We start from the raw sequence: 27,891 nt of genomic DNA, 5'->3' as shown, positions 1-27,891 counted from the left end.
TCCAAATAATTCTATATTCAATATTTTTCTATAAAGTTTACTTTTAATGCATACTATCTATTTTCAAGTTTTCTGTAGCTTATCTAATCTTATCTTTCGTATCAGTTTATTTAAACCGCAATACGGTGTTTTTATACCTATTTCAAATAAAATTGCTTACTATTTTATTTACAATTTCCTTAAATTCCTTTATTTGTAAAGTTGTCAAGAGATAATATTAACTCTTAAACGTAAGTCAAGAAATAATTTTAACTCTTAAAAATTAACGTGTTTTATATTTTGTTTATCTTAGAGTCCTTTAATTTGGTGACATTTAATTTATATTTAGATCTATATGAGTTTGAATGATTTTTAATGTAACAATATATCTCTATGATTTTGTTAAAACCTGAATGTTATTTTTGTAATTATCCTTTTGATACCCTCATTGTAATATAATTTTTGTCGGGTTTAATAAAAAAAGGAAATATTTTTTAAATCTTTTTAATATGTTTAACAAAATAGGTATGTTTATTTTTAATACCTACATTTTGGTACCTACCCAGTGGCTCTACGAGACTAACGCTGAATCATTTGTTAAAATGGTTGATCCATTTAGGAGATACGTGGGAACATAGGAACGCAAATATCCATACATATAAGTTAAAAACATAATGATCAATTAGACCTATTAGAATCTGTTAAAAATAGAACACAACGGCTAAATCACTGATAAAATAATGTATCAGAAACGTGCATTCGAGTCAATTAAACATTCTGAATTGTCACATGCATTCATTATCTTAACATATCTATTATATCAACACTTATATATCATATCTATTATATACTTATATCCAATATCTGTATTAAGGTCGTGCCTCGTGTGGAATTATTTTTTCTTTGTGCGCATCTTCTAAATATAACCCAACTCCAAAGTTCAATGCATTATACTAAAAGTGCACTTGTAATTATTAAAATATACATGAAACTTGTTTGTCATGCTATCTGGGCAATTAGTATAGCAAAGATTGTGAGGATTTCTGTTAACAATTGTTCTTGACTGGCAGACCCGACAGACGTTGTCCCCCCCCCAGGAGCTCTGGTACCTTATTTACCAACAGGAACACAATACTGCTTGAAAACCATATTATTTAGCTGTGGTTTTCTATAAGGTCGTGGTACTACCTCAGTCGGGCTGCTCCATACTTCAAGCAGGAAATGTACTGCTGTTCTCAATTGAGCAAATCTCATGTAAGGTTTCTTTTCAATCTTGAAAGGTTTCATTAATTTGTTTCCTAGGTAACTACCCATTTGCTTTTTCATTGCTTGCTCATTATATTAATTTGATCAACGTTCTTTGCTATATTTTTAGCAAATTTTTACTTAAGTTGATTGTTTAAAAAAAAAAAGAACAAAGGAATATCTAAAAAAATCTGTAGACGCGAAACAAAACCAGTAATGTTGGAGTAGTCGTAAAAACTATATCTTTATTACTGCTACAAGACGAACTGAATAGCATTAAAAAAGTAACGAGCACTAATATTAAGTCTATTTAGTATCATTTACTGTACTATTTTTTAGTTAGTGCAACTTTGTACCAGTTAGGTAATGTAAATAATAGTAAATATTAAAAACGACTGAGGAATAGTAATTTTATTAGGTACACCTAATACGATACTAAAACTGTCAACTTATGCCTTTTTTCCATGTCCGCCATTTTTTATTTACTGACGTCATAAAGTAATATACTTTGCACACATCTATAAATTGAATTTTAGTTTTTTTTTTGTTTTCTAATGTTTACGCGGATTTCACTCAATATAATGAAACAACTTTTGCGGATTTTATCGCGGTTTAGTAGGAAAGAGAAGAGAAGATACATAACAGCAATCACGGTCACGGTAGGACTAGTTTTATTACTATAAATATAGCAGTATCATAATTTATAAAATAACTATATATTTACTTATTTACTATTACTATAATATTTATTGTGGTTTTGTTAATAAGTTATATAAGTTTCGAGAATCATGCCGTAACGAGTTTTCACTTAAAGAGTTGGTATCTAAACATCAGATTTCATTTAGTTGTATTACAGAATAACATTACAGATAAAAAATACGATACAATTTACATGTAGAAAAGAAAACATATTTGTTATGTAGAAGACATACTACGTTGAGTATTTGGCAGCGATTCAAAAAAGATTCAGCGATAACTCAGTACTTTCTATATCTCGAACAGGGCATCTATAGTCTACAACTCTAGAACTCTAGAAGGTCAGCGCTTTCGATGCGACAACTATACAAATATAATATAGTTGTAAAAACCGGTGGTGGTTGCGCGTACTGCACTGCAACAGATGTAGTTAACCTACAAAATGTTAAATTTCTTTTAAAATAAAATTAAATTTATACGTCTAAACTAAAACTAAAGTTCAAGAGTTTGTATCAGAGTTCTATTCTCAAGATTTGGCGGTCTGACTACAAGTTCATTTTTTTTTGTGTAAATATAATATTTATAATAAAAAACAGTAGTAGATACTCCGTGTGGCTACGGTAGTAAAGAATATAGCCACCCTCTCTCTTCCCGTGGGTGTCGTAAGAAGCGACTAAGGGATAACACAGTTCCACTACCACCTGAGAACTTAAAAAGCCGACCGATGGCAGGATAACCACCCTACTGCTGGCTTTGAAATACACAGGCTGAAGACGGGCAGCAGCGTCTTCGGTGCGACAAAGCCAGCACTGCGGTCACCAACCCGCCTGCCCAGCGTGGTGACTATGGGCAAAACACATGAGTTTACGCCATTTTTTGGCACGAACTTGTGGAGGCCTATGTCCAGCAGTGGACTGTAATAGGCTGAAATGATGATGATGATGATGAGTAGATAGCAAAACGGTAACCGATGTCAAGCCATAATAACTCTTAAAATTTATTTTCCATTATACAGAAAAAAATAACCGTTCTGATAATTTTGATGTGCTTTTTCCAATTGCGTAACTAAATTTTGGTGGATACTTTCACTAACATTTACAGGACAACATTATTTCTAGATTATTGCGTGTTTATATAAGTAAGGAAAGTAAATATTGTTATCGAAGGAAAATCGAAGTACTTCGTGGTTCATTCAATGTCATGGTTTATTAGATATTTTTTTTCTTAAACAAATAAAGTCAATAAAAAAATATTTGCGTTTCAAATTACGTAATCGTTACAATAATTAGTTAATTAGGACCGAGTGTGTAATCGATATTAATTAAGATTTTAAACACTTTTTAATAATATTTATTTACTTATTTTTGTTGACTAACAGTCTGTTTAGTAAAAAACCAATTGGAATTAAAGGCAGACTCAATTATTGTGGCATCCTCTTCCAGCGAACATTCATTACACTCAAAATTAAAAATAAATTTATAGATATAAACACAAATAGATATAAAATATATACGTATAAATATACAAAAAAACTAACATCAGCTAAAAAAAAAATTATATAAAAATCTACCTATGTGAAGTTATATACCGCCGATGACTAAATGGTTTTGTTGTTTTACTTACAACATTTTCTAAATAGTAGGTTGGAGTATCGAATAACGTTCTCGTAAGTATATGTAATATAATGTTGTTGTTGTGACCTGAACTAAAATGTAGTACGTCAGATAAAGATTGTGTCGTAATTAGGATCATGTTTATCTATACTTAACATTTAAAGCTGACAAGATTTTAATGTTTGTTTCTTGAAAGTCGCTAATCTCGAAAACTACTAGTTCAATTTAAAATATTATTTTTGTGTTGGATAGCCCGTTTACCGATGAACGTTATAGGCTATATAGTATTTGAGTATTTACGATCTTCCTCAAATTAACACGTGTGAAACCGCGGGGAACATCTAGTGTATACTATATGTATGTTTATGTATAAAGATAATATTGAAATACGAATAGTTGTCGTGTGTTTGTGTCTCTAAATTTTATAGTAATATTATAGTTTGATTTTTTATTTTTTGTAATATTACTTTGTGGGCAGAGTGCATATATGTGCATAGTACATATGCAGTTATTAAGGGCTCATGTGAGTTAGAGGAAGGCCAAGGAAAAGTTTAATCCTTGGATGGATGTAAGTAAATTATGCGTGTGTTTTGTGATTTTTGTACGTTATGCGTAAAATTAGATCATGCATAATAGAAAATATATGTATTTTTTGTTAATTAATTTTTATAACATAAAGTCAAATATTGAATAACATAAAAGTTTTTATAGATTACTTTATTAATTTATTTTATTCGAACTAAACGGGATCGAGTAAAACCAAAATTTTCGTGTCTTTAAATGATATTTATTGTTCTTAAGAAGTAACGCTTCTTAGACGGATACTTCAAATGTTGCTTAAATTGGTCTAACTGACCGCTCTCAATTTAAGTCTATATATAAACCAATAAAGGCTACAATAGCAAATTGTCCTTAGCTAAGTAAGTAAGAATGTCACGTTTTGTTGTTGACAAACAATTAAAATGGCCGTCGTTTTATAAGTGCTCCTCGTTAAATGATAATAGGTATAATATCTTCAAATGGATATGCACTTGGCCTTTTTCTAGACATAATTATATCTGTAGATACTGTGAAAAAAGTAGAAATATGATAAATAAAAATATTTTGTAGAGGATATAGAGGATAATAAGAATAATTGTTAACTTTATTCGTAGTAACGGATGTTATTACCTTGTAGGTTTCACGATGGTTTTAATGAAGTGGTAATTTTAAGGATTATTATTAACGTTTTGTTTTAGAAATAGATAGTAATATATAGGAAAGGAGTAAAACTTGTTTTATATGATGCAATTTGAACTACCATACACGTATGATATTTAATTTAAATTTTTAAATCTACTATCATTTAGGTACACCAACCACATAGTTGCTATTTTTTAAGAAAAATATATAAATTTTAGCAAAGACACTTCGTCTTTCAAATTATAACTGATCGCTTAAATAGCGAAATGAATAATCGGAGTATAAATACAGGAGGCCAAATGGGGCTACAGACGTACGATGGGTGCAATGTTCGCCTACAGCAAGCAGGCAGATCGAATGCTGATGTCCTACAATTATCAGGTGCAGCAGTGTGCGAGGGCAGGCCACGCTCGGACAGCCGGGAGGATGACCCTTATACAGTGCCTTAGGTGAGAACTACCCATCGCATCATCTGCTAAAATATTCGTTGAGACTATAAGAACCAATGTGACCTAATATAAAAAAGCATGTTCTAAATTACGACCCTAAAATTTAGTTCTAAATATGCATTTTTTATCAATCAGAATGACCTAAGGTTATTTCGAAATTTTGAATAGCAAAATGTCAAAATTACATTTTTTTTAGTCGTAGCTTATTGTTAGTGATCTCAGTAGATAGGCCATACTTTGGTTCTAATAGCCTTAGATTTTATTAATTTGCTTTTTATGTTCTATCTCTTTCTTAGTGTTTACATTAATTTGCCAGTGTCACGTAATTATGTATTATATTATTTACATCGTAAGGTCCGTATCAGATAAATGTGTAATTCTTAAGTTCATAATTGATATTTCAACACCTAGGCATTGTGTATAAAGTGGGATTAATACTACGTGCAAGTTTATTTAATGTGCTATTGTAATATTTGTGCAATAAAGTGTTTCTTGAGTTTTTAAAATGTTTCATCCCCTAGACGCATGTCTAAGACACAAAGAGAAGGAAGGGAAGGGATCTGTTTATTGAGCAGGAGGTGGGAAATTTCGTGTGACCTTCAACCGGTCAAGGGTAGCGATGTGTTCGTAATAGTTATGCAATAATACGTTTCTTATAAAACCATTAAAAATGTTTCATCATACCTGAACGGTAAGTTTCTTCTGAGGTAATCAATCGTACGTAATTTTGTATAATATTGTGAAGTATTGTAATTGATTATATTGTCGTTTTAAATATGATCGAGATTACAATTTTATATACCTATTATATTTAAATAAAATAAAAAAACAATCTTCAAGCTGTTCAATAACTATTTTATTTTCTGCTACTTAATGTTTGAATTATTTTCGCCAATTTTGTTTTATCTTCGTTTTTGAAAGCTATATGTTTGCTAAGAATTGTTTTCAATTGTGATTAACAATTGTTTTCTTAAAATTAGAGAAAACATCAAATCACTAGAAAATACAATTATTATTAAAATATATATTCTGTGGCGGATTAGTTAATTTCATCTTTATTCATTCATTTGAATGTATGGATTACTAATGTTTAACATTAAAACGGTCAATTTACTTAATCTAACTACTTAAACGGAAATTTGTATATTTTAAAAATATATTCAATATACGGAAACGACCTCGAATATTATATGTATATTCACCTAGTGATGATACAGCAAATACAATACGGAATTTGGCTAAAATACGGATATGTTATGTTTAAATATTTCAAGGTATAAATAAACAAATTACCACATATACCTATTACAGTAATTCAATATTATGATCAAGGTTAGTTTATATAAAAGTATTGTTGAGATTGTTATATTAAACGTTAGAAAACATTGAATCGATAGTATTCATTCATAGAATAAAACCGAAAAATAAAACCTATCTTACGTTTCGTGATAAGTATCCATTATTTTTTAGTATTCTGCTGAGTATAATATAAAGTAATTAGTGTTAGTATAACACACATGTCTTTGGCCCATAGGTAAAAATGTAATATATTGGTAAAATGAGTCATTTTGCATACGTTTTATAAATTAGCGTTTTGCAACTGTACGTTTTTAAAGTTCATAGTTAGCATTAAAATTAACTTGAACAATGCATGTGTCGTAATTGCACATAAATATTGTTTGGTAAAAACTTCAATGTGCGTGCAGTTTCACCGCGGCTAAATATAGATGACCAGTTTACGATGAAATGGTAGGTACGGAATGGTGTTTCAGTTAACATTGAAGCGAAAACTCGATTGGCGACTTCGTAAACTCTCATAAAGTACTTATACATTTTTGTGTAACAGAAAATTATGAATGACCGAAATTACTACTTTACATGTTATTCCTACTTATACATATAATTTTATGATTTATATGTATAACGGGATACTCAGTGCACCCGTGAACATGATAGACGTATTGTATTTTATCTAGGCGTTTAGGCAGTATTATCATACCAGTTAATGATTACTATGATCAATAAACGATTCGTTTTGCTTACGAACCGTTTTACCTTCAAATAGGTATGCCGTGTTCGAATTATTTAATGTGTTCTCTTGTTTGTTATGAAATACAAGAAGAATCGGTTGAAACCAGTAGGATGGCATATAGTTATCGCTGGTACGCTAATAGATAAGACGCAGTCACGAGAGACGTGCGTGAGGGATTTGCACTCCAATTTTAGAAGATACGTTTCTTCTATTAGCAACAATAGGGTTAGCACTTCCTACGTACTATATATAATATTGTAAAGTGACCCTTGTAGTATTGGGTAAAACACGAGTTCACGCCACTTGTGGAGGCCTATGTCCAATAGTGGACTGTATAAGGCTGAAGTGAGTGAAGCGAGTGATCCTTGTAGTGAAGCGAAACAATTTTTTTAAATTTAACATAAGATACAAAATAATTATCACTACGTAGTAATGAGACAGTAACCATTTTGAAGTCATGTTACTAGTTTATAGTTAGATATATAATTTTTTTAATCTTCTTTTTCAATTGATGGTAATAGTTTAATGAATAAAATATTATAGAATTGTTTCTTTACGAATTTTGATTTCTTGACGAAAGCGAATGCTAATTACCTACATGCTTACATGCTTTAATGCCACTCGATATTTTATTACATTTTTTGACATTGCTGATTATAAAATGTTTGATTAATCTATTACAATAGTAAATATAAGCTAGAATATTTTTATAGTGTGTCTTGTTTACATACATTTTGTAGTGTTCCGCTGTTTGTAAAAAAACGATGTATTTAAAAAAAAAATTCACTTAAGTGTTTCAAATATAAGCAACCCTAATGTGTTTTGTCAATTGTAGTTATATTTTATCAATTTTTCCACTGCGCTAACATAATTTATCTTTGTAATCAATATATGTACCATACGTACTCACAGTATGGGGTATTCGTTTTCCTTTGACGGTCGTTAACGATTTGCAATGATGAGATAAAATATCCTACACAAAGCTATGTAAAGATTGACTAATTATAAATCCTTCAAATTTAAACACATACATATGAATGTGAGATTTAATAACTACCTTCGCTTCACTTCAGCCTCCCGCAGTCCAGTGCTGGACGTTAGGCCTCCCCAAGCTCGCGCAAAACTTCACGGTTCTATGCAGTCCTCACCCATCTTACGTAAATCATCGGTCCAGCGGGTTGGAAGAGCGTCCCACACTGCGCTTGTGATATAAATAACACAAAACGAATGATTTATTGTCAGACAATATGAAGGCGTTAAAATATGGTTTTAGAAGCAAATAAAAGGTCAAGTGCGAATTGAACTCGCGCACCGAGGGTTTCGTACAAAAAAATATTAAAAATATTTTTATTATATTATGATGTAACTAAAAATTTATAATTTTCGCAATTTTTCCTTTATCTGTGCTGTAAGACGTTGCTTCGTACTAAATTTCAAGATTATGAGTTTACGACAAGTACCCTTGTAGGTTTTGATTCTCTTGCGAGTGGCAAAATTTGCAACACCAACGGCTGCAGCTTTTGCGTTGACTTAGAAGTTCAATTTTTTCACGGTTCCAAAGGACAGTAGACTCGAGTATTTGATATGAATATTAGCTTGATACCTCCCTCCATGCGTTGCTGAGAAAAAGGGTCTTGACAGACAGACGGATGAGAAAGTGATCTTACAAGGGTTCCGATTTTTCCCTTTGAGGCACGGAACCCTAAAAACGAATTATAATAATATATTTTTTTTAATGTCTGTTTAACGAAGGTGAATATGTAGATTTTTTCGGAAATTGCACCCCTAAAATCTCTTTAATTTAATTAGTTAATTGTTTGGGTGGGAGTTCGTCACTTTTATTGGCTTCTGAAGAAAAATTCCATGGAAGACTAGTCGCTACATAACGATGTTGTCTAAGACTCTAGACCATGAGATGAGTTATTCTGTCATTGTTTACGGGCGTGATCGTTGCGTTATTTTATCGACAAGTAAGGTCTGATAGTTGTTAAAAATTTCGTGTGCTTTACAAGATATCAAAATGAATAATTAGATGATAAAAAATAAAAATTTGTACGTTATCGTGTTTGTACAAATTGTTTTAATTTCGATACGTCGTCTACTTTGAAGCGTCATTCTAGGGAAAATTATCGAAACTGCCTACAGATGATATTCAAAATGGATAGGTTAATTAGTAGATATTAATTTGTTCTATAATAGTTAATAATTGTTTATTGTGCAGTATTTTTTTGTTCCGCTTTTTTTTTACAGGCGATATCAAAATATTTCTAATATCAACTTTTATCATATTTTTGGTTTTATAACTATTTGGTTTGGATTATTTAGAAAAAGAATAATTAATTATATATTTGAAAGATTTTAAGGAAATATTTGATTAAAAATGTAATGATTGTATATAATCTATCCCGTAGACCGATAGCTACAATCAATACATAAGTGATTAAGCTGAATAATTATATTGTTTTATACAAGTTAATCTCATTTAAATGAGAATATTTTTGTTACATAGGCGTTTTTGAGGTATATTATAGGCTGTAAAACTTCGCATTACAACTCATAGTACTGGCATTGCTACCCCGTATTTTACAGTGACCCCAATTTCTGTTCCAGAGATTTTGGGTGCGATTCCCGTCCCGAGTCTGGGTGTAATATGTATAATTTATTAGAATATCAACTTTACCAACCGGCTAATAACTAAAACATTGGTATTAAGTTGCCTTATGAAAAGATCGTGTACCGTGTGCATTTTAAACATATTTATTTATTTAATAATACTGTAAGCATATAAGTAAAAAAGTAAAACAATAGGTTGTTTTTCAGTATTAAATTCGTTATTAACATTTAACGAATGTCGAATAATTTTAATTATTTACAGTAAATATTATCTGCGAGTGATACTGTAACGATTTACGTCAATGGATGTTTGTTTACGATTAACTATCTGCTATTAATTATATACTACCTCGGCGGTCTCGTGCGGCTAACGGAGATAATTGTCATTTTGTAACTTTTAACACCTACGTGTTAAATTGATAATACTGTATGTATGTATGTATTTTTTGTAGTTGAGCGATAATTTAAGGCTGGCGAGAGCGATGTAATGATGATAATTATCCTAAGACTGAATATTAGTAAGCTATTGGATTATCTCCGAGTATTTGATCAATTAATTAATTGTTGGTAAATTAGAACGTCTGTCTAAAGGGCTTACTACTGGTCCATTTGATCACGGTGTCCAAATTTACTACGATTTAATTAATTGGTCAAGAGATGTGGTATATGGATAGCGATGATTCACTATTTTTGATATGCTAAAAGATTATACGTAGTGTAATTTTGCATACTTTGTTTAGTAGATTTAGAATTTACAAGCTTTTATGTTAACATAACCTCCTACAAACTTTGATTTTTTGTAATAAAATATAAGAGAACAATTCAAATTTAATTTTAAATAAATTTCAGACACATTGTCCAAAACGAAGGGGCTCGTGCGCTGTTCAAGGGTCTAGGGCCGAACATAGTGGGCGTGGCACCTTCGAGAGCCATCTACTTCTGCACGTACTCGCAAGCTAAGGCCATACTCAACCAACACATACCGCCGGACACGCCGATCGTACATCTATCAGCGGCCAGTGCGGCAGGTAATACTTTAATATAATCTTATGATCACCAGAATTATATATTTAATATAGTCTTGTATAACTTGTAAGTATAGATAAACTATTGTAATTGATATTAAATCGTATCCTTAAAACTTTTATTCTAAATTTTGTTTGGACTCTCAAAGCTCCACTTCATTAGACAACAACAAATTTAAAATTAACAATAAATTTTGGCGAAAAGCTTAAAAATGTGTTTTGGTAAATGTTTGGCCAATGCTTACGAAAGAGTTAACCCATGATCATATTATCATGATCGTAAGTTTATTGTGGCACAAAAACATCGGACTTACCATAAATATATCCACTTTTATCTATATTTCTAATTACAACATTTTATTTTTAATGAAAATTAAAAATAAATTACTTATATTAATTACTGAGTATGAGTTGATAAATTCTAAAAAAGTCATTTATTTATTTATTTATTTATTTATTTATTTTATTTTATTTCTTACATCTAATATTACAGGCATAACCCAATTCATTAGACATAGTAAAAAAGCAAAAGGAATAAAAAAAAAAAAAAAAAAACTATAGTGTATAACGTAACGTCATATACTATAGTGTAACTAAAACAAATATTTTTCACATTATCAAATGTCCATTTTTTTTTGTTATAAATGTGATATTTTTTTCGTCTCTTACACATTCGTCTGATTTATAATTTCTTCATTTTAAAGATAATAAAGTATGTTGCTTAAATATAAATATCATAGTAAACAGTATTGAGAATTTATTATTCAATAATATCCAGAAACATAGGATTTTATACAGCTTAAACAATATCACGTTTTTCCTTTTAAAAGCGGAAGATTAAACCTTTCGTCATTGCAGTATTAATGACGAGCGTCTAATAATTTTGTTTACATCTTTGAAACTGCAGTTATATATAGAAGTAAGACCGATCGCTTGCCAATTTCATTATTAGGTCAAACTCAGTGCGTTCGTAAATGAAAAATTATTTTATTTAATATATAGATGTTTATTTGAAATCACTTCAGCCTATCGCAGTCCACTGCTGGACATAGGCCTAAGTTCGCGCCAAAAATGGCGCGAACTCATGTGTTTTGCCCATAGTGACCACGCTGGGCAGGCGGTTTGGGACCGCAGGCCTGGCTTTGTCGGACCGAAGACGCTGCTGCCCGTCTTCGTCCTGTGTATTTCAAAGCCAGCAGTTGGATGGTTATCCCGCCATTGGTTGGATTTTTAAGTTCCAATGTTGTAGTGAAACTGTGTTATCCCGTCGCCTCTTACGGCACCCAGTTGTTTAGTTGAAAATTTTTTTTTTTAATCTTTATTTTTTATACAGGTTGAACATGCCACCCTCATTTTTACACACTAAATCTTACACACGACGTTTAAGATATATCTGTACAATTATATATATATTTTTTTGCTTCTTCGCTAAGAGGAAAAGCTAGGATAGTATTATGAACCCCTATTTTACTACGTATTACATTGTGTTCTGTATAAAAAAAACCTCTCTCTCTCGGCTTCAATCCGGACACATTCAGTCAAAATGTAATGGACATCTTCTGTTCTTTCGCACTCCGTGCAATTTGGTGAAGTTACCTTTCCCATAAGAAAAGCAAATGCATTAAGGGGAATGTGTCCCGATCGAACTCTGAAGGCAATAACAAGATCAGACCTGCTCATCTTTGCATCATCAAACCAATTGAAGGTATATCACTTGTTAAAAAATATTTTACAATTAATAATAAAATTAATTTTAAAAAATTTAAATTGGAATAATGACTATTATTAATTGTATTGTTAATTAATATAGCATGATAATATTGATGACAACATCATACATAAACTTTTAGACGCACTTTTTTAACAAATTTTACCAAAACAATATTTTTACGATATTCAATTTAATTCAATATTCGTGCGTAACGTAGCTCATGCCTAGTTGTTGGTATGTTTGCCTTTTTACCATCAAACTTATCTTTATCTATCAGTTATTGCTATTCGCAAATTGTTATAAAAGTTTTATTATTAGATTAATTGTGGTGAAACAGACACTAAGGGCCTGTTTCTCCAGTTGTGGATGAAGTTTATCCTGCAAATAAGTTACGATGAGACTTTGCAACAGGGGGTAGAATAGGCATTATAGGTATTTTTGCGATTAGAAATATCTTATAAATACGGTGGAATTCTACGGTGAAAAAGAATAATATCTATATCTAAAACTTTTTTATCTGTTGGATATCATCATCCGTTGAATAGCGTTATCCGCAACTGATGAAACAGGCCCCAAGTGTTTCTTCCAAAAAAAATAAACTAAAATACAAATAGGTCTTCACAAAAAGTGTTTATTCATTTTAATTTTAAACAATAATTTGGAAATTATTAAATGTAATCTAATCTTAATCTGTTAAACTATCAAACTAATTCTATCAAATAAGCAAAATATTGCTTCCTTTCAGCTGTCATTTTCAGAATATATCTTGAACAAAATGGCTGACTTGTTTTCTAATAACATAAAGCATTTTGTAACAAGCATTTGACATGTACACTTATAGCTGAGACAATGTCAAAAAATTTAAATGGAAACTTTATTACATATTTTAATTAAAATATTTAATTTTAGTTTTATTAAAAAATAAAATAAGACAAATTAAAATGAAGACAATATTAATTGATATAATTTTTTTGTATAAAAAGTATTTATTTATTTATTTTGAACACAGTGAAAATATAAGAGTACCCAGTTATGTTGGACCAAAGCATGAGAACAATAGAAGTAAATGCTTAATCAGCGGAATAGGAATAACAAATGATTTCTCACGTTGTCTCATGCTTTGGGATCATATGTCTTGAGAAGGTATTATTAGAATTAAATCGGCGATTAATCCAGAGCATGTAATTCTGTTCGGACGTGTCCACTGTAATTTTAATTAATTTTTAATTAAATAATTTTAGTTTAATTAATTTAATATTTTTTTAAAAACAGCCCTTTCGCGCTCCCGTAAACTTGTCTACCCTTCAAAGCAAGTAAAACAATGACTTTCAGATATGCAATGCAAACCAGGCCGCACAAATCCTTTTTTTATTTACTATTTTTCAATTAACCATGCTTGATACTTAGTAAAAAATATTAACATAATGAAATTATCGGTCGTATAAATAATAATTTTATTCGCTACTTATCTTATTTTGAATACTTTTCCTTTTTTTTTAATTTTCGTGAATTTTCGGCTATATTTACACTGTCAAGATTGATGTAAGGGGGATAAGCATATATAAATGTAAAATGATACTATCAATTGAAAACACAAAATGTAAAGTCACTTTCTATTTCATAACATTATAAGCTTCGCCTACGCAGTCCATTTAAATATTTATTGTTACATATATTTCCGGTTAATGTGAGTGAGAAAATGTCTGGGCTTAGTCTAATAATACTATTAAATAAGTAATTTTTTTTATTTTTTATTTTCAGTTACGGACGAATAAACAAACAAAAATAATTTTGTAATACGTAGAATATGGACGTAAATTAAAATAAGAACAAACGAATAAAGAAAGTAAAAATAATTCTGCTATCCATAATTAATTAAAAATATATTTGTATCACATTGTATTGTAATCTAATTTGCAGTAAAATAATACTGCAAATTAGGTTTATATAAAACCGTTTTTGTTTTATTATCGAATTTGAAACCTATATGTGAGAAGGAACGTAAGAATAATCCAGATGTTTTAACTTCAGCTAAATGTTATTCTTAGGAAAGGATCTTTCGTCATATTTAAAATATTCAATTTTCAAATAATGAAGTATTTAGTTCCCAAAGCCATAGATAATCCAATAGTAAATATCAATATCTTGTTTCATGGTCCAAAACCAACTAGCAGAGGACATGCAAAAATGAGTCACGTATGACGGTAAAATAGTAAAAAACTATGCACTATGTATATAAAAATCTCTTTCAGGATTCATGTCGTGTACAATGACTAATCCAATTTGGTTCGTCAAGACTCGACTGCAGCTCGACGGTCAGAACATCACAGCTTGGCAATGCATAAAGAGGATATACGCTAAAACGGTAATATTTTTTTTAAACAAGCGTACGGACCCATATCGGTAGGCGGGTACAGTAAACTATAGACGCCTGCAAGACCAGTAGTAAATAAAAATAAATAAAAAATAAAAATAAATTAAATTAATTGCACAGTCGATCTGCTACAAATTTTGAGCTGAACATTTTTTTTTGCCTAGAAATTACTATATAATTAACCTTATACTCTAAGTACTCTCTCTTGGTTAAACTTCTTTTATTGTCATTCATGTTCCACTTCCTTAAGATTTTATAGCGTATGACTTCAAATAACAATCTGGATTTTTTAAAACTGGATTGGTTCAGAGGTTGAACATGAATTCTGAATGTATATGACAAAGCTAAAAAATTATTTATATTTATTTTTATTTTTTATTATTAATTGATCAAAAAAAAATTGAAAAATAACCTTTAAAACAAACGATAAATAAAAATTTAAAAAAATATTCAATTCAAATTCTTACATTTCGTTGGCCTTCAATAATTACGTTTTATTGTTAAAAACATCTTAAATTTCTAAATACTAATAAAAGAAAATTTATTCACAATATTGTCAAACAGTGAAAAGTCGTATCTACACTAGAGAAAAATATTAACTTTGAACCTTATGTCATTGAAAATTCATTTGAAATTCAAAATATCTATGTGAAGAGTTGATATATTTGTTCTATTATCGGTCCGGTTACTATAATTTTATTAATAGTTTATCCTTAACCTACTTTTAAAATGAACTAAGAGCTATTTATGAGATATGTAACTACGAAGAGTAAAAAACGTACAGATTACATACTTTTGTCTATAATAATGTTTTAGAGCTAGAATTAATTTATTTGAACCAACTTTCGATACTTCTATCTTTTTCATTTGATAATGCTTTTCTTTTTCAACAAATATTAGGCTGTAATACACAATGCTACAACTCGAGGCTGTAATTACAAAGATATAACCATGAAGGTCATCTAGCTTGCGTTTAAAATATCACCAATTGTTTTGAGAATGTTACAGGCTGATTCAATCAAAAATTTGTTGTTTAAAAAAAACTATATAAGCACACATTTAGTTTTTCATCTTTAAAATTTTTTAAAAATAAAATTACGACTTACCAGCAAATTTTCTTACTGCTAATCTATACATATAATAAAATGGTAGGAAAGTCAAAACTGTACATTGAATATTTTTTTTAAAGAATACTTGGGGTGTGATCTACAATCAATACCGAAGCCAAACATATAATTTTTAGAATTTTTGTCTGTTTGTCTGTATGTATGTCCGGGATAAACTCAAAAAGTACTGCATGGATTTACTTCAAATTTGGCACGAATATTATTAAGAAGTCGGGTCAACATATAGGCTACATATTATCACGCTATCACCTACGGGGAACGAGCAGTGAACCTTTATTTTTTCAACGCATTCTGTAACAACGTGTAATCTAACGACGCATATTTGAATGTTGTTATTATGTTAATAACCATGTCATAAGCTAGCTTCACACTATAAATAAAGATATTCTGTAGTATATTTAGTATCAGCATTGCACCCGTGCGAAGCCGGGGTGGGTCGCTAATAACTAATAAAGTAACCACACTCCTCAGATAGTATTATTTTTCTTTCTTTATTGTATCTATATCCAATTTTAATTTCATTTTAACAAGAACAGCTCGTTCATTAGAGATGAGGCCGCCTTTTGTACTTATCTCCCATTTTTAGATATTACTCATTCTTGGTGTACAATATTATTTATTATTAATATTTATTGGTTTCAGGGCGTAAGAGGTTTCTACAAAGGTATAACAGCGTCCTACATGGGAATCAGCGAGACAGTTGTACACTTTGTCTTATATGAGGGGGTTAAGGCCAGGCTGATGGCCGCGAGGGCAATGGAAGGCGTGCCCTCCGACCAGCGATCTCCAAAGGACTTTCTGGAGTTTATGGCTGCGGGGGCCTTCTCTAAGACCGTAGCTTCTTGTATCGCGTATCCACACGGTCAGTGCTTTTAATATAACTTAATATAAAAAAAATGGGGTAAGGCTCAGCAGCATATATCCTGCTCAAAAACTGTTTTTTTTTTTTTCGGTGAAGTTAATATCTTATCCTACATAATATGATAAAAAAGCGTAATGTTTGTTCTAATACCTTTTTAACAGCGTAACAAATAAAGATGATTTTAAATCTTATATATTAAGTTGTTTATTGCACACAAAATAAAAAATATGTGTGCCAGTTAATGATTTTTAAAGGAAAAAATATAATAACAGGAAATCATAATAAACTTAAGAATCAGGTTTTGTATCCACTTTTTGTCAGGATATATTTTGGCTTACCTGCCATATATTATTTTTATACATTTCTAAATAATCTGTATAGTAAATTTACCTCTTATCTTAATAAAAAAAATGTCTTAATCTTAATAAATTAAATGTCTCCTAGTCCAAAAACTAAACAAATTTTACCATCAAATCTTGGAAAATAATCAACACCTAAATTTTTTTTTGATTGACTAATAAGTAAAACCACACGATTCTATTTTTACATAATTTACATATAGTTATATGTTATTTTCTTTAACAGAGGTAGCGAGGACACGCTTGAGAGAGGAAGGTGACAAATACCGCAAGTTTTGGCAGACGCTGCATACAGTTTGGATCGAGGAGGGTTATCGTGGTGTTTATAGGTATTATAAACTAAAGTAAAATAATATTATTATATAAAAAATACTGGCTACGCCTATGCTCACTCATTAGAACTACGGCACGACTGAAGTAAAACTTCTTTAGTTGCCCTTACAGTAATATACGAAACGTAACTCTCACTCTTTCTTCACTAACTCATATCTCCCTTTCAACTTCCGTTCGCCTCGCCTGATCACACTTTTCGTAATGCTCTACACACATCTTCTTGTCACACATTTGCCAGTTTAGTTCAAGTCAACCGTGCATTAAGAAGTTTAACTTCAGTTTCAGAGTTTCAGGGAAGCTTAAAGCTGAGAAACACAAATAATAAGTAATGGAAAATACTAAAAACGACAATTGAATTTTCCAATAAAAAATGTAACCAGCTGTGAAACATCTGTCTTTTGTCAAAAAAAATGTCACTTGGTTGTCAAATATTTATAGAAAGTACTAGCTGACTCGGCAAACGTTGTCTTGCCGCTGACCGCTATTTAAACATAGGGGTTGACCGTAGAGGGTTGAAAATTTAGCGTTGTATATATTTTTTAATGTTGTATGATAAAAAAAATAAAAAAAGAATTATTTATCTAAAAATTAAAAAAAATTAGGGGTGGACTACCCTTAACATTTAGGGGGGGGTGAAAAATAGATGTTGTTCGATTCTCAGACCTACCCACTATGCACACATAATTTCATGAGAATCGGTCAAGCTGTTTCGGAGAAGTTAACTACAAACACCGCGACTCGAGAATTTTGATATATTAGATTTTGTCCATATTTTTCACAAATGTATGTCGATGATACGAAGTTCACCGGGTTATCTAGTAATTAATAAAAATACCTTAGACAAATTAATCTACTTTCGTAGATCGTGATTGATTTGTTTAAGATTAAGATTAACGCAAGAGTGTAATGCATACACTTGAAAACTCTCTTTTACGAATCCTCGAGTTTTTCAAAAGTCACACTAAAAGAAAATAGATTAATTATTTTATTTTTTAAACCTTTAAAAAAAAGTCTTTATAGCAATCAAGTCAAATCACAGTCAATTTTATTATCAAATTAGAAAAAAAAAAAATTATAAACTTAACTACATTTCCACTGTAACGGAAAAATATGTAATAAGTTTATATATTGGGTGAATCTTCGTAAAATAAAACTTCGACAATGATCGATAGAATGTCTACATAGATAACCTATTTTTTAGATAAATACATACATACATACATATAATCACGCCTCTTTCCCGTAGGGGTAGGCAGAGACCACTTCTTTCCACTTGCTACGATCCTTACATACTTGTTTCGCTTCATCCACTTTCATTATTCCCTTCATACATGCTCGTCGGTTTAGGGTACTCTTGACCTGGCCTTTTTTCAAGACGTCCCCGATTTGGTCTTGAAATGTCCGCCTAGGTCTACCCCTTCCAACACTTCCACTCACACTCGCCTTATACACTTTTTTCGTCAGTCGTTCTTCATTCATTCTCTCGACATGACCAAACCATCTCAGCATACCTTTCTCAATTTTTGTCACTACATCTTCTTTCAGACCACACCGTTTCTTTATCTCACTATTTCTCATCCTGTCACTCAGTTTAACTCCTATCATACTTCTTAACGCTCTCATCTCAACTGCATTTATTCTGCTTTCATGTCTCTTCTGCCATACCCAACTTTCGCTTCCGTACATGAGTGTCGGAACCAACACCCCCTCATGCACAGCCAAACGAGCCTTTTTAGACACCTTCCGACTGCTCATAAAGGAGTTCAAAGCTCCGTTCACCATGTTTCCTGCATTCACTCTTCTTTCAATATCACTCTCACACTTTCCATCTCTTGTAAACTTCGAACCCAGATACACAAACTCTTTCACCTGTTCAATTTGTTCATCTCCAATCACGATATTACAGTCTGTCACTACCTCATCTCTTTCAAACACCATCACTTTCGTCTTCTTTACATTCATCTTCATTCCCTTTCTAACAAAAGCTCCACTCATAGCAGTTACCATCTCCTGCAACTCCTCGGCCGAGGACGCAAGTAGTACTTGGTCATCAGCATAGAGAAGACATTTGACGAGTAACTCACCCATTCTCAACCCACTTTCATTCTCTTTTAACTCTGTCAAGCAATTGTCCATGAACAAGTTAAACAGCCACGGTGACGCTACACATCCCTGTCTAACACCTTTTTCGATATTAAACCATTCAGTGTATGCCCCGTTTATCCTCACACAAGCACTAGAATCCCTATAAAGAGATTGTAGTGCTCGCATGAGTGCGCCGCTCACACCGTACACGGACAATGTTGACCACAATTCATTCCTCACCACTCTATCATAGGCCTTTTCCAAATCCACGAACGCGCAATAGACCTTTTTGTTTTTTGCTAAAAACTTTTCGGCTATGCACCGCAAGGAAAAGACCTGATCCGTACATCCCATTCCCTTTCTAAATCCCGCTTGTGCATCCCATACTTTTTCATCTGTTTCATTCACAACCCTTTCAATCAACACTTTCGCATACAATTTACCGACGACGCTGAGAAGGCTTATACCGCGGTAATTTATGCAGTCCTGCCGTGAATAAAATCTGTGATGTTATTTATCAACTGAGACAACATTATCACTGATAAACAAAATGCGACGTTAATTGACTAATAGACCATAGACCAAACATAGTATTTCTATAATTTTAAAACGCACAAGTTCACAATATAAAAAGGGGTAGATACTTCATAGGTTAAAAGCGTCAACTGAGTAACCATAACCTCTAAAATTATAACGTTATTTTTATTTTTATATATTTTATTAGTGAAATTTTATTCAAATAATATATAGCTTTCGTGAAGTTTAGACGTCAAATAATCAATAATAAAATAATATATAATCAAGTCTTGAGTCTCAAAACTTACACTGAAGTAGCTGAGTACTCTTGGCGTCTCTAGATAGGATATCACTCGAGGGGCGCAGTCAAATGTCTTTAAAAAGGCGAAAAGCCTTAAGTTCTTGGTTTACAATGAAATAAAATCCTGAACTTGACCTGGTTACATACCTTAAACTTAAAATGTAGATTATGAAATACAAACAAAATCTAATAGAATTAATTTCTTACAGGGGCCTCGGAACTCAGCTGGTCCGTCAAATACCAAATACAGCCATCATGATGTCCACATATGAAGCTGTTGTCTACCTTCTAACGACACATTTTAATAATTCATTCTATGAGAACACTTAGGTTCGAGCAGGAAAATACCTGTGATTCCCTTAGAGAGCTATGGGCTCGACTAACAGACTATTGGCAATGGGCTAGTCGATCTAAATTGTTCCTAGATCAACCGTGTCCCACTAAACTTGAGAATATAGGTCATTATAGGTCTTAGTACAACCGTATGACGAAACTCGATAAGTAAATCATATAATGTAAACAACATTTTGTGGGATATTAGTGTTCCCTTTGCTTTGCGATTTAAACAGGCTTAGAAATCTCTACATTTGTAAGAGATCTTTGTAAAATTTAAATCCTTTGATTTAATACAGTTGGAATTGCCAATGCAAAATCAATAGGTTTTTTTTAAATGTTTCAACTCCATGTTGTAAATAAATGTAAGGGAGTGTGTATAGCAAGCAGTAGATAATGTCTATATTTGTGTCTTATCATACAGTCTGCTATGTCCTTTTTATTACTATTGGTATTATTAGTCAAAGAACAAGTCAATATGGTTTATTTGTCATGTTTATTTTATTTTAATTTTTAATAAATAAGTTACAGCCTTGGTTGTAGTTTGTATGTTTTGATTTTGCATGCATTTGAATAAAATGAGCTCTATGGATACTCATTTTAATCGATAATGCAACAAAAAGTCAAGAATTATATAAGATGTTTAATTGTTAATTAAGTGTTGTTTCAGTATAAGAAATTATAATTTAAAAAATAATTATAACTGTCTATATTGATTCTATAAATTGTTATTTACTCTAATCGTGTTTATAATCAGAAATTTATTTTATGATTTGATAAAAACAAAGAAAAAGATATGGGTACTTGAAAAAACTGTAATATTTATAAAACTTTGAACTGTGTTTCTACATATTCATTTTATACATATAATCAAATATTGTTATACTCTTAAAAATGTAAAACAAAAGTTATTCTTGTTATTTGACTGGCAAAATAAAAATATAAATTACTTAATTTCTTGTTTTCTATTCTTATAATAAAATATGCTTGTATAAAATGTCTACTAAAATGTAAGCTAGTTAACTCTATAATAGTACCCATATTATTGCCTAGAGCCCAAGATTAATAGTCATAAAAGATAATGCTTTATGATTCAAGCAGTTAGCACAGAATTAGTAAGTTGTGAGCTGTGATATAGCACTTGTAAATATTAGTTATTTTCAATATTTTTATTGATTACATAGAGCTTTTTGCAAAGTTTAAATTACATTTTTCATAATGGCTTTTCTTATTGATCTAATATTGTAATTGTAAGATTTTTAGTCTGCCAATCAAGAAATATTTGTAGATTTAATGTTGATTCTTGTTACATCAGGGACTGGTTAAATAGACTTGATTGTATATTTGTTAATGGAAAGATTATGGACTTATGTCAGACTGAGTTTAAGATACTATTCAATTTGTTTATTGATTAAATGATTAAAAAATAACACAGTCTTTGTTATACCCACCCTCGTTTATTATATATAATGCCGCATAAGTCAGATATAATACATTACAAATGGATGCCACCTACAGTAGTCAGAATTTAGATTTTTAATAAAATGAAAATTTTTGTTATTAATATTGTACCATGCTACATTTCCTTCAATTTCAAATATTAATATTGATTACAAACACTTAAGTCCTCATTTTAGGCATAGGAAGCACTGAAATACTTAGTAGTTTTTTATTTTACATAAATTTATACAAAAACTTTAAAATTAGTATATTAAGATAAAATGGGTTTAAGTAAGGATCTTATTGATACATTTGATATCACTACCCACACATGAGTAGAGATGGCATTTGGCATATCACTGGGATATCTAAGCATTGTTGAGAAAGGAAACAGATTCGAATTCAAAGCTACAATTGGTTCACGTCTGAACCAAATCACGGATATGATTATTATTAATGCAACCACTACTTGTAAAATTATATTTATTGATCCTTTGATAGCTAAGCTTTTGCTTAATCGTGATTGAGAATTTTCTTTCAATTCACTATCGAGTTTATTTATTTTACGTTGTAATTTGGAGTAAGCTGCAAACTCGTCTTTCATTGATATCTTCTGTTGTTCAGCTTTGAGTTTTATCAATTCAGTTAAAATTGAACGTTCTTTGCTTGATGGTCTCGAAAAACATGCTGCTATCTGTAAATAATGTTTAATAAATATTGTTTTGAGTTTTGATGCTTCAATATATTTTGCAGGTTATTTGAATTGCAAAATTAATTTCTTACCGGTTTTACTAATATTGGTACTATGGCACTCAGAGTACAAAGAATAACAAAATACACGACTAGGAATCCGTTTATAATTTCTAACATATTGTGTTGATAATTTTTAGTTCTTTTTATTATTGACAGAACCAAAACAGGGTCAGTATGACATAACCTGTCATTTTTATTTATTATGTATTTTTTTTTGTTTCATTTATCCATATCAAACGATAGGAAAAGGTACGAAACCATACAGCCTCGTCTGATGTTTTTATTTGTCGGTTGTCCAATAAAAAATACTTAATATAAAACCAATCAATCAATATACAAAAGTCCATCTAGCCATGCCTTTTGTTAAATTTGTTTTTTAATCATAAATTAGCGATTGTTTTTCTTCACATATAAGTTTTATTACATATATGTGTTTCTATTTCCAAATATGAATCTAAAATTTGTAATTTTATTAATTGGGAAGAAACAGGTTCTCTACTTAGGAACTTCACCTACTAAGGGAAATTACCCGCTTATTCTAGATGGATAACAGTGCAATAATAACCTCCAGAACCTTCGGACGCCTGCAACACCAGGAGCATTACAAGTCACAATGCCTTTCTGATCTGTCAAACAATAGAAATTAGTTCTTCTATCTTATTTACCAAGAGCTTAATCTTTCTAAATATTATATGTATTATTGTAAATATTGTAAAATTAAATATTATTTATTGAAGTTGCTATTATATAGGTTATTAGCATTGAATATTTTCTAGCAACACTTAAAAGTGTCTAATTGGTGACGTAAGTACGTAAACATCTGACATTTTAGGCGATTTATTTTATTTGTTGCGTAATTGATAATTGTATTGGTACTATTTTAATTTGCGGTCATTTACGTCGATAGATTGCCGGTTGTTTGCAGTTTCTACATTTCGTAGATATTTACATACAGCAATACAATGTTCGTCACACGCAGAGCTGGCTCTTTAATGTAATTATAATGTATTTATTAGTCTAGTCTTATTTAAATATGTAACATTATATTTGAATCAATAAGTATATTAATTGATTTTTATAAATTTTTGATTGATTGATTGAAGTGATATGTAGAATAGAATTTTGAAAGTATACTGTTTCCTATCAATACTTGATAATATTTTTAACCAGAGTATTGGTGGAGTATCCGCAATCTTATAATATATTGTAATGCTGAAATACATGTTTTATAGCATGTTTACGGCTAAGGCTATTTTAGTTTATTTTATTATTCTTTGTCCAATAGTATAATATATAATATATAGAATAATAAAGAAAAATTAAATAAATATTCCTTTTTTATTTATTTCGTTTATCTAAAATAATATATGTTTTTTAATAGTAAAGAGAAAATAAATAATTGTTTACAGATGGAGTGTGGGTGCTCGTCAAAAGCACACACTGCCAGATCTTCCGTATGAGTACAGTGCCTTGGAACCGGTGATTAGCCGTGATATCATGAGTCTCCATCATAGCAAACATCATGCTACATATGTAAATAACTTAAATGCAGCTGAGGAGAAACTTGCTCAAGCTCAGGCCAAAGGTTATCCCATTTATTTTATTTTTGTTTTTATAAATTTCTCTTGACATTGAGGTGGACAATTGTTTATAACAAAAAATTATTTATATGTACTACTATTAAGACTTGATTATTTTTTATTGTGGCAAAACAATTTCATAGGCTAGTCATTTCTTGGTCATAAACAAGGTAATACCTATCTAGAAATGAGTTACGATTTTGACATAAGTATATTAATTTACTTAATGTAATAGTACATTTAAATGGGTTACAGGTTATACACACTCAGTTTTATCCATCAGGTTAAAAAGGATAAATATCTTTGGTGTCAATATATACTTCTATTAGTAATTGGCATAAAGTCTTATATACCATTTATAAAGCATGCTAAGGTTTTTAACAAAAACCTATATTTTAACTAAGAGATATTAATTAAGTAATATTATAGACCTAAGAATTTTACTATACAATGTAACATGTATTAGAAAAATAACTAATGCTCTTTATTACCCTTTCAACAGCAGCTGATACTAATACAATACTGTCTTTATTGAGCGCTATAAAGTTTAACGGTGGAGGGCATGTGAATCATTCTATATTTTGGTTAAATTTGTCTCCCTGCAAAACCAAACCTTCGTGTGAACTGTCTAGAGCTGTTGAAAAGTAATTTTCTGTTACTATAAAATTTTAAATAATTATAGAGTAAATAAGAAGACTATTTAAGTAGATATATTTATATCAATCATAATACTATTATTAATGTTAATATATATGTATGTACTAGTACATAGTATTATTCAATTGATAAATATACTAAGTCACTAAGAAATGTAGTGCCAAAATCAACAGTGTTACATTGTAAATCTAGACATATCTCATAGCATTTGAGGCTTATCAGAGTGGTTACTACAAAAAGTTTCATGTAGATGACAAGAGTATTAAATTCCTTAATATTCTATGTAATGCAATAACAAATTGTGTTTTATCTGTAGCCTTAATTTCGAAATTAGCACATTCAAATTATTCAACAAAAAACTGTTCATATTATACAATGTTTTGAAATATCCTCAAATTGTGTCTACTATCTTGAGTTACATAACAAATATTTTTTTTTGGTTTTGTAAATTGCCACTGATTGGTCACTCACTATATTGGATTATTATGTTCCTGGATGTACACTCAGACCAATTTAAGTTATGTTTGGCTTCAGGTGACATTCAGACAATTATCAACTTAGCCCCAGCTTTAAAGTTCAATGGAGGTGGTCACATCAACCACACAATTTTCTGGCAGAATCTTTCACCGAAAGGCAGTAAACCTTCCGATGCCCTCTCCAAGGCTATTGAGAAGTAAATATTATTATTAGTCGTTCACAACTAATAAATATTCAGAATTGAATGAGTTTACTTTACATATCTTATATCTGCTTGGTTCTTTTAAATTTAAGTTATTTCATTATTTTTATTTAATTTCCTTTTTAGTCTCTTCCTAGTTTTTTATAGGTTGAGAACGTTATTTATGTAGTCTAATTTTTTATTCATTTGAGTTTTCTTTAAATATGTGTTTGATTGTAGTAAATAATTTATAATCTGTTGTATTTAATCTATTATTTAGTAAAGTAATGGGAATATGCTGCTTTTTAAACCCAGTGTGTGCAACAAATTATTTCAATTCTTTTATGCTATATACAACAGATATTTTAAATGCTTAAATATTATTTCAGAGATTTTGGGTCATGGGAGAATATGAAAAATCAATTGGCAGCTGCTTCGGTTGGTGTACAGGGCTCAGGATGGGGTTGGCTCGGTTACAACAAGCAGATGAAGAAATTGCAAATTGCTACATGCCAGAACCAAGATCCTTTGGAACCAACTACAGGTATTTTGTTACAGATTAATCTTCTTTTTTAACCGACTTCAATAAAAGGATTTACTCAATTTGACTGTATTTTTTTAATTTTTTTATGTGCTATCTCATAGCTATTCACTGTATTTACAATTGTAACTTATGGTGCAAGCTGATGCTTGTCATGTGGTAAAGCTTACTTAATAATTTTTTTCAACTATGTTGTATTACTTGTTGACATATATTGAAGTCTCTTTTTTCATTTGCGAGCAAACAGATTTATGAAAAAATAAATAAACTGTGTGTTTTCTTTCAGGAATTGTACCACTCTTTGGTATTGATGTTTGGGAACATGCTTATTATCTACAATACAAGAACGTAAGGGCTGACTATGTGAAAGCAATATTTGATGTCGCTAATTGGGAAGATGTTTCAGCGAGATACAATAAAGCACTTAACTAAATGTAATTTTAAATATCAGCATTTTATAATGTCTTAGTTGCGTCGGCTTGAAAAGCAAAAACCAAAAATTGGTCGCAATTTGATTATAGACTGTTTCTGTTAGATGTGATTTATGATGCATTAATAAGTTAAACACCTATGTAATAAAATAAATATTCGATGATTAAGTTTTTATTTCATTATAATTTACGTTAAACTACCCATTAACAACATCTACAAATGTTAAAAGTGTAGGTTCTTAACGAATATGTGATCTAGAATGTAGGTACCATCGTATGTATTCAAGAAGCTAAATAAAATCAACGAGTTTTGCCATCTCAATTTTTATTTATAAAATAAAAAATTTAAGCCTGTTAATAAACAATGAATAAGTTGGATTTATTAGATTTGAATTTAATTAAAATAATTAATACTTAAAAACAAATTATACCATTATTTTGCTAGAAGTATTTTATTGGTAACAAAATAAAGGTACAATTCCGACTTTTACAATTAAGGTGATATAAAGAAATGTATTCACAAATTAAAGTGCATCTGTTATCTGAACTAGTAAGATAACTGTATCTCAGAATAAGAAGGTTCTCCCCTCTAGGAATCCATACTTAATCACAAGTTAGACGTGAAGTGTAATACAGAGCAAAGAATAGTTAACTAAATAAAATAAAATATTAATGTGAATGGATGTGTGCGTGCGTGTCCATGTGCGTGTGCGTGTGCATGTGCGTAGGCGTGGGCGTGTGCGTGTGTGACACTGATATAAACTTAATTTATATCCGCCATAAGCAACAATTCCGTTTCGTAATAAGAGTTTTGTTGGAGCCAACTAAAAATTTTAATTTTACATTGTCCTTTTGTAAGTGAATATATTTTTAATGACTTATTAATAGAGTTATAAATTCTTAAGCCATTTATATAAAAATGTCTTTGCGCCAACTTAGTTCTGTGCTTCTCGACTGTACAAACCATATCGGTTTTCTTCTTTGTAAGATTCCCGT

At 30.5% G+C, this 27,891-nt stretch overlaps 3 protein-coding genes across 4 annotated transcripts in view; 2 read left to right on the top strand and 1 right to left on the bottom strand.

Annotated features, from left to right (window-relative positions):
• The window catches only part of LOC123660090 (mitochondrial carrier protein Rim2), a 40,390-nt gene extending 19,020 nt beyond the window's left edge, over positions 1-21,370 (top strand). For both annotated transcript variants that reach the window (XM_045595199.1, XM_045595198.1), the window contains 6 exons: positions 5,007-5,164; positions 10,659-10,837; positions 14,798-14,910; positions 16,689-16,908; positions 17,494-17,596; positions 20,712-21,370. In XM_045595199.1, coding sequence (XP_045451155.1) covers positions 5,007-5,164; positions 10,659-10,837; positions 14,798-14,910; positions 16,689-16,908; positions 17,494-17,596; positions 20,712-20,832 — 894 coding nt within the window. In that variant the 3' untranslated portion in view covers positions 20,833-21,370. The remainder of the gene's footprint in view (positions 1-5,006; positions 5,165-10,658; positions 10,838-14,797; positions 14,911-16,688; positions 16,909-17,493; positions 17,597-20,711) is intronic.
• Positions 21,371-22,272: 902 nt separating this feature from the next.
• Positions 22,273-23,211, bottom strand: LOC123660092 (guided entry of tail-anchored proteins factor 1-like). The gene is made up of 2 exons (XM_045595201.1): positions 23,059-23,211; positions 22,273-22,969 (listed from the first exon to the last, which is right to left on the bottom strand). Exons 1-2 carry the CDS (start codon positions 23,143-23,145, stop codon positions 22,547-22,549), a joined length of 510 nt encoding a protein of 169 aa, XP_045451157.1. The 5' UTR covers positions 23,146-23,211; the 3' UTR covers positions 22,273-22,546.
• Positions 23,212-23,838: 627 nt separating this feature from the next.
• LOC123660091 (superoxide dismutase [Mn], mitochondrial) lies at positions 23,839-27,063 on the top strand. Its single transcript, XM_045595200.1, has 5 exons — positions 23,839-24,022; positions 24,438-24,613; positions 25,800-25,938; positions 26,313-26,467; positions 26,751-27,063. The coding sequence occupies exons 1-5, from the start codon at positions 23,991-23,993 to the stop codon at positions 26,894-26,896; spliced, it is 648 nt and encodes a 215-aa protein (XP_045451156.1). The 5' UTR covers positions 23,839-23,990; the 3' UTR covers positions 26,897-27,063.
• Positions 27,064-27,891: the final 828 nt, after the last annotated feature.

Source organism: Melitaea cinxia, chromosome 15 (assembly GCF_905220565.1).
Source record: "Melitaea cinxia chromosome 15, ilMelCinx1.1, whole genome shotgun sequence".
NCBI classification, from domain to species: Eukaryota; Metazoa; Arthropoda; class Insecta; order Lepidoptera; family Nymphalidae; genus Melitaea; species Melitaea cinxia.
The sequence above is the reverse complement of the archived record's forward strand: the minus strand, read 5'-3'. Positions and strand labels throughout refer to the sequence as shown.

Excerpts from the sequence above, each read along its gene's own strand:
- LOC123660091 (XM_045595200.1), top strand. The coding sequence starts at position 23,991 with ATGTTCGTCACACGCAGAGCTGGCTCTTTAAT. Across the intron at positions 24,614-25,799 it reads TGCTCAAGCTCAGGCCAAAG|GTGACATTCAGACAATTATC; the intron begins GTTATCCCATTT and ends GTTTGGCTTCAG. Across the intron at positions 25,939-26,312 it reads CTCTCCAAGGCTATTGAGAA|AGATTTTGGGTCATGGGAGA; the intron begins GTAAATATTATT and ends ATATTATTTCAG.
- LOC123660092 (XM_045595201.1), bottom strand. The coding sequence starts at position 23,145 with ATGTTAGAAATTATAAACGGATTCCTAGTCGTGTATTTTGTTATTCTT. Across the intron at positions 22,970-23,058 it reads TACCAATATTAGTAAAACCG|ATAGCAGCATGTTTTTCGAG; the intron begins GTAAGAAATTAA and ends CATTATTTACAG.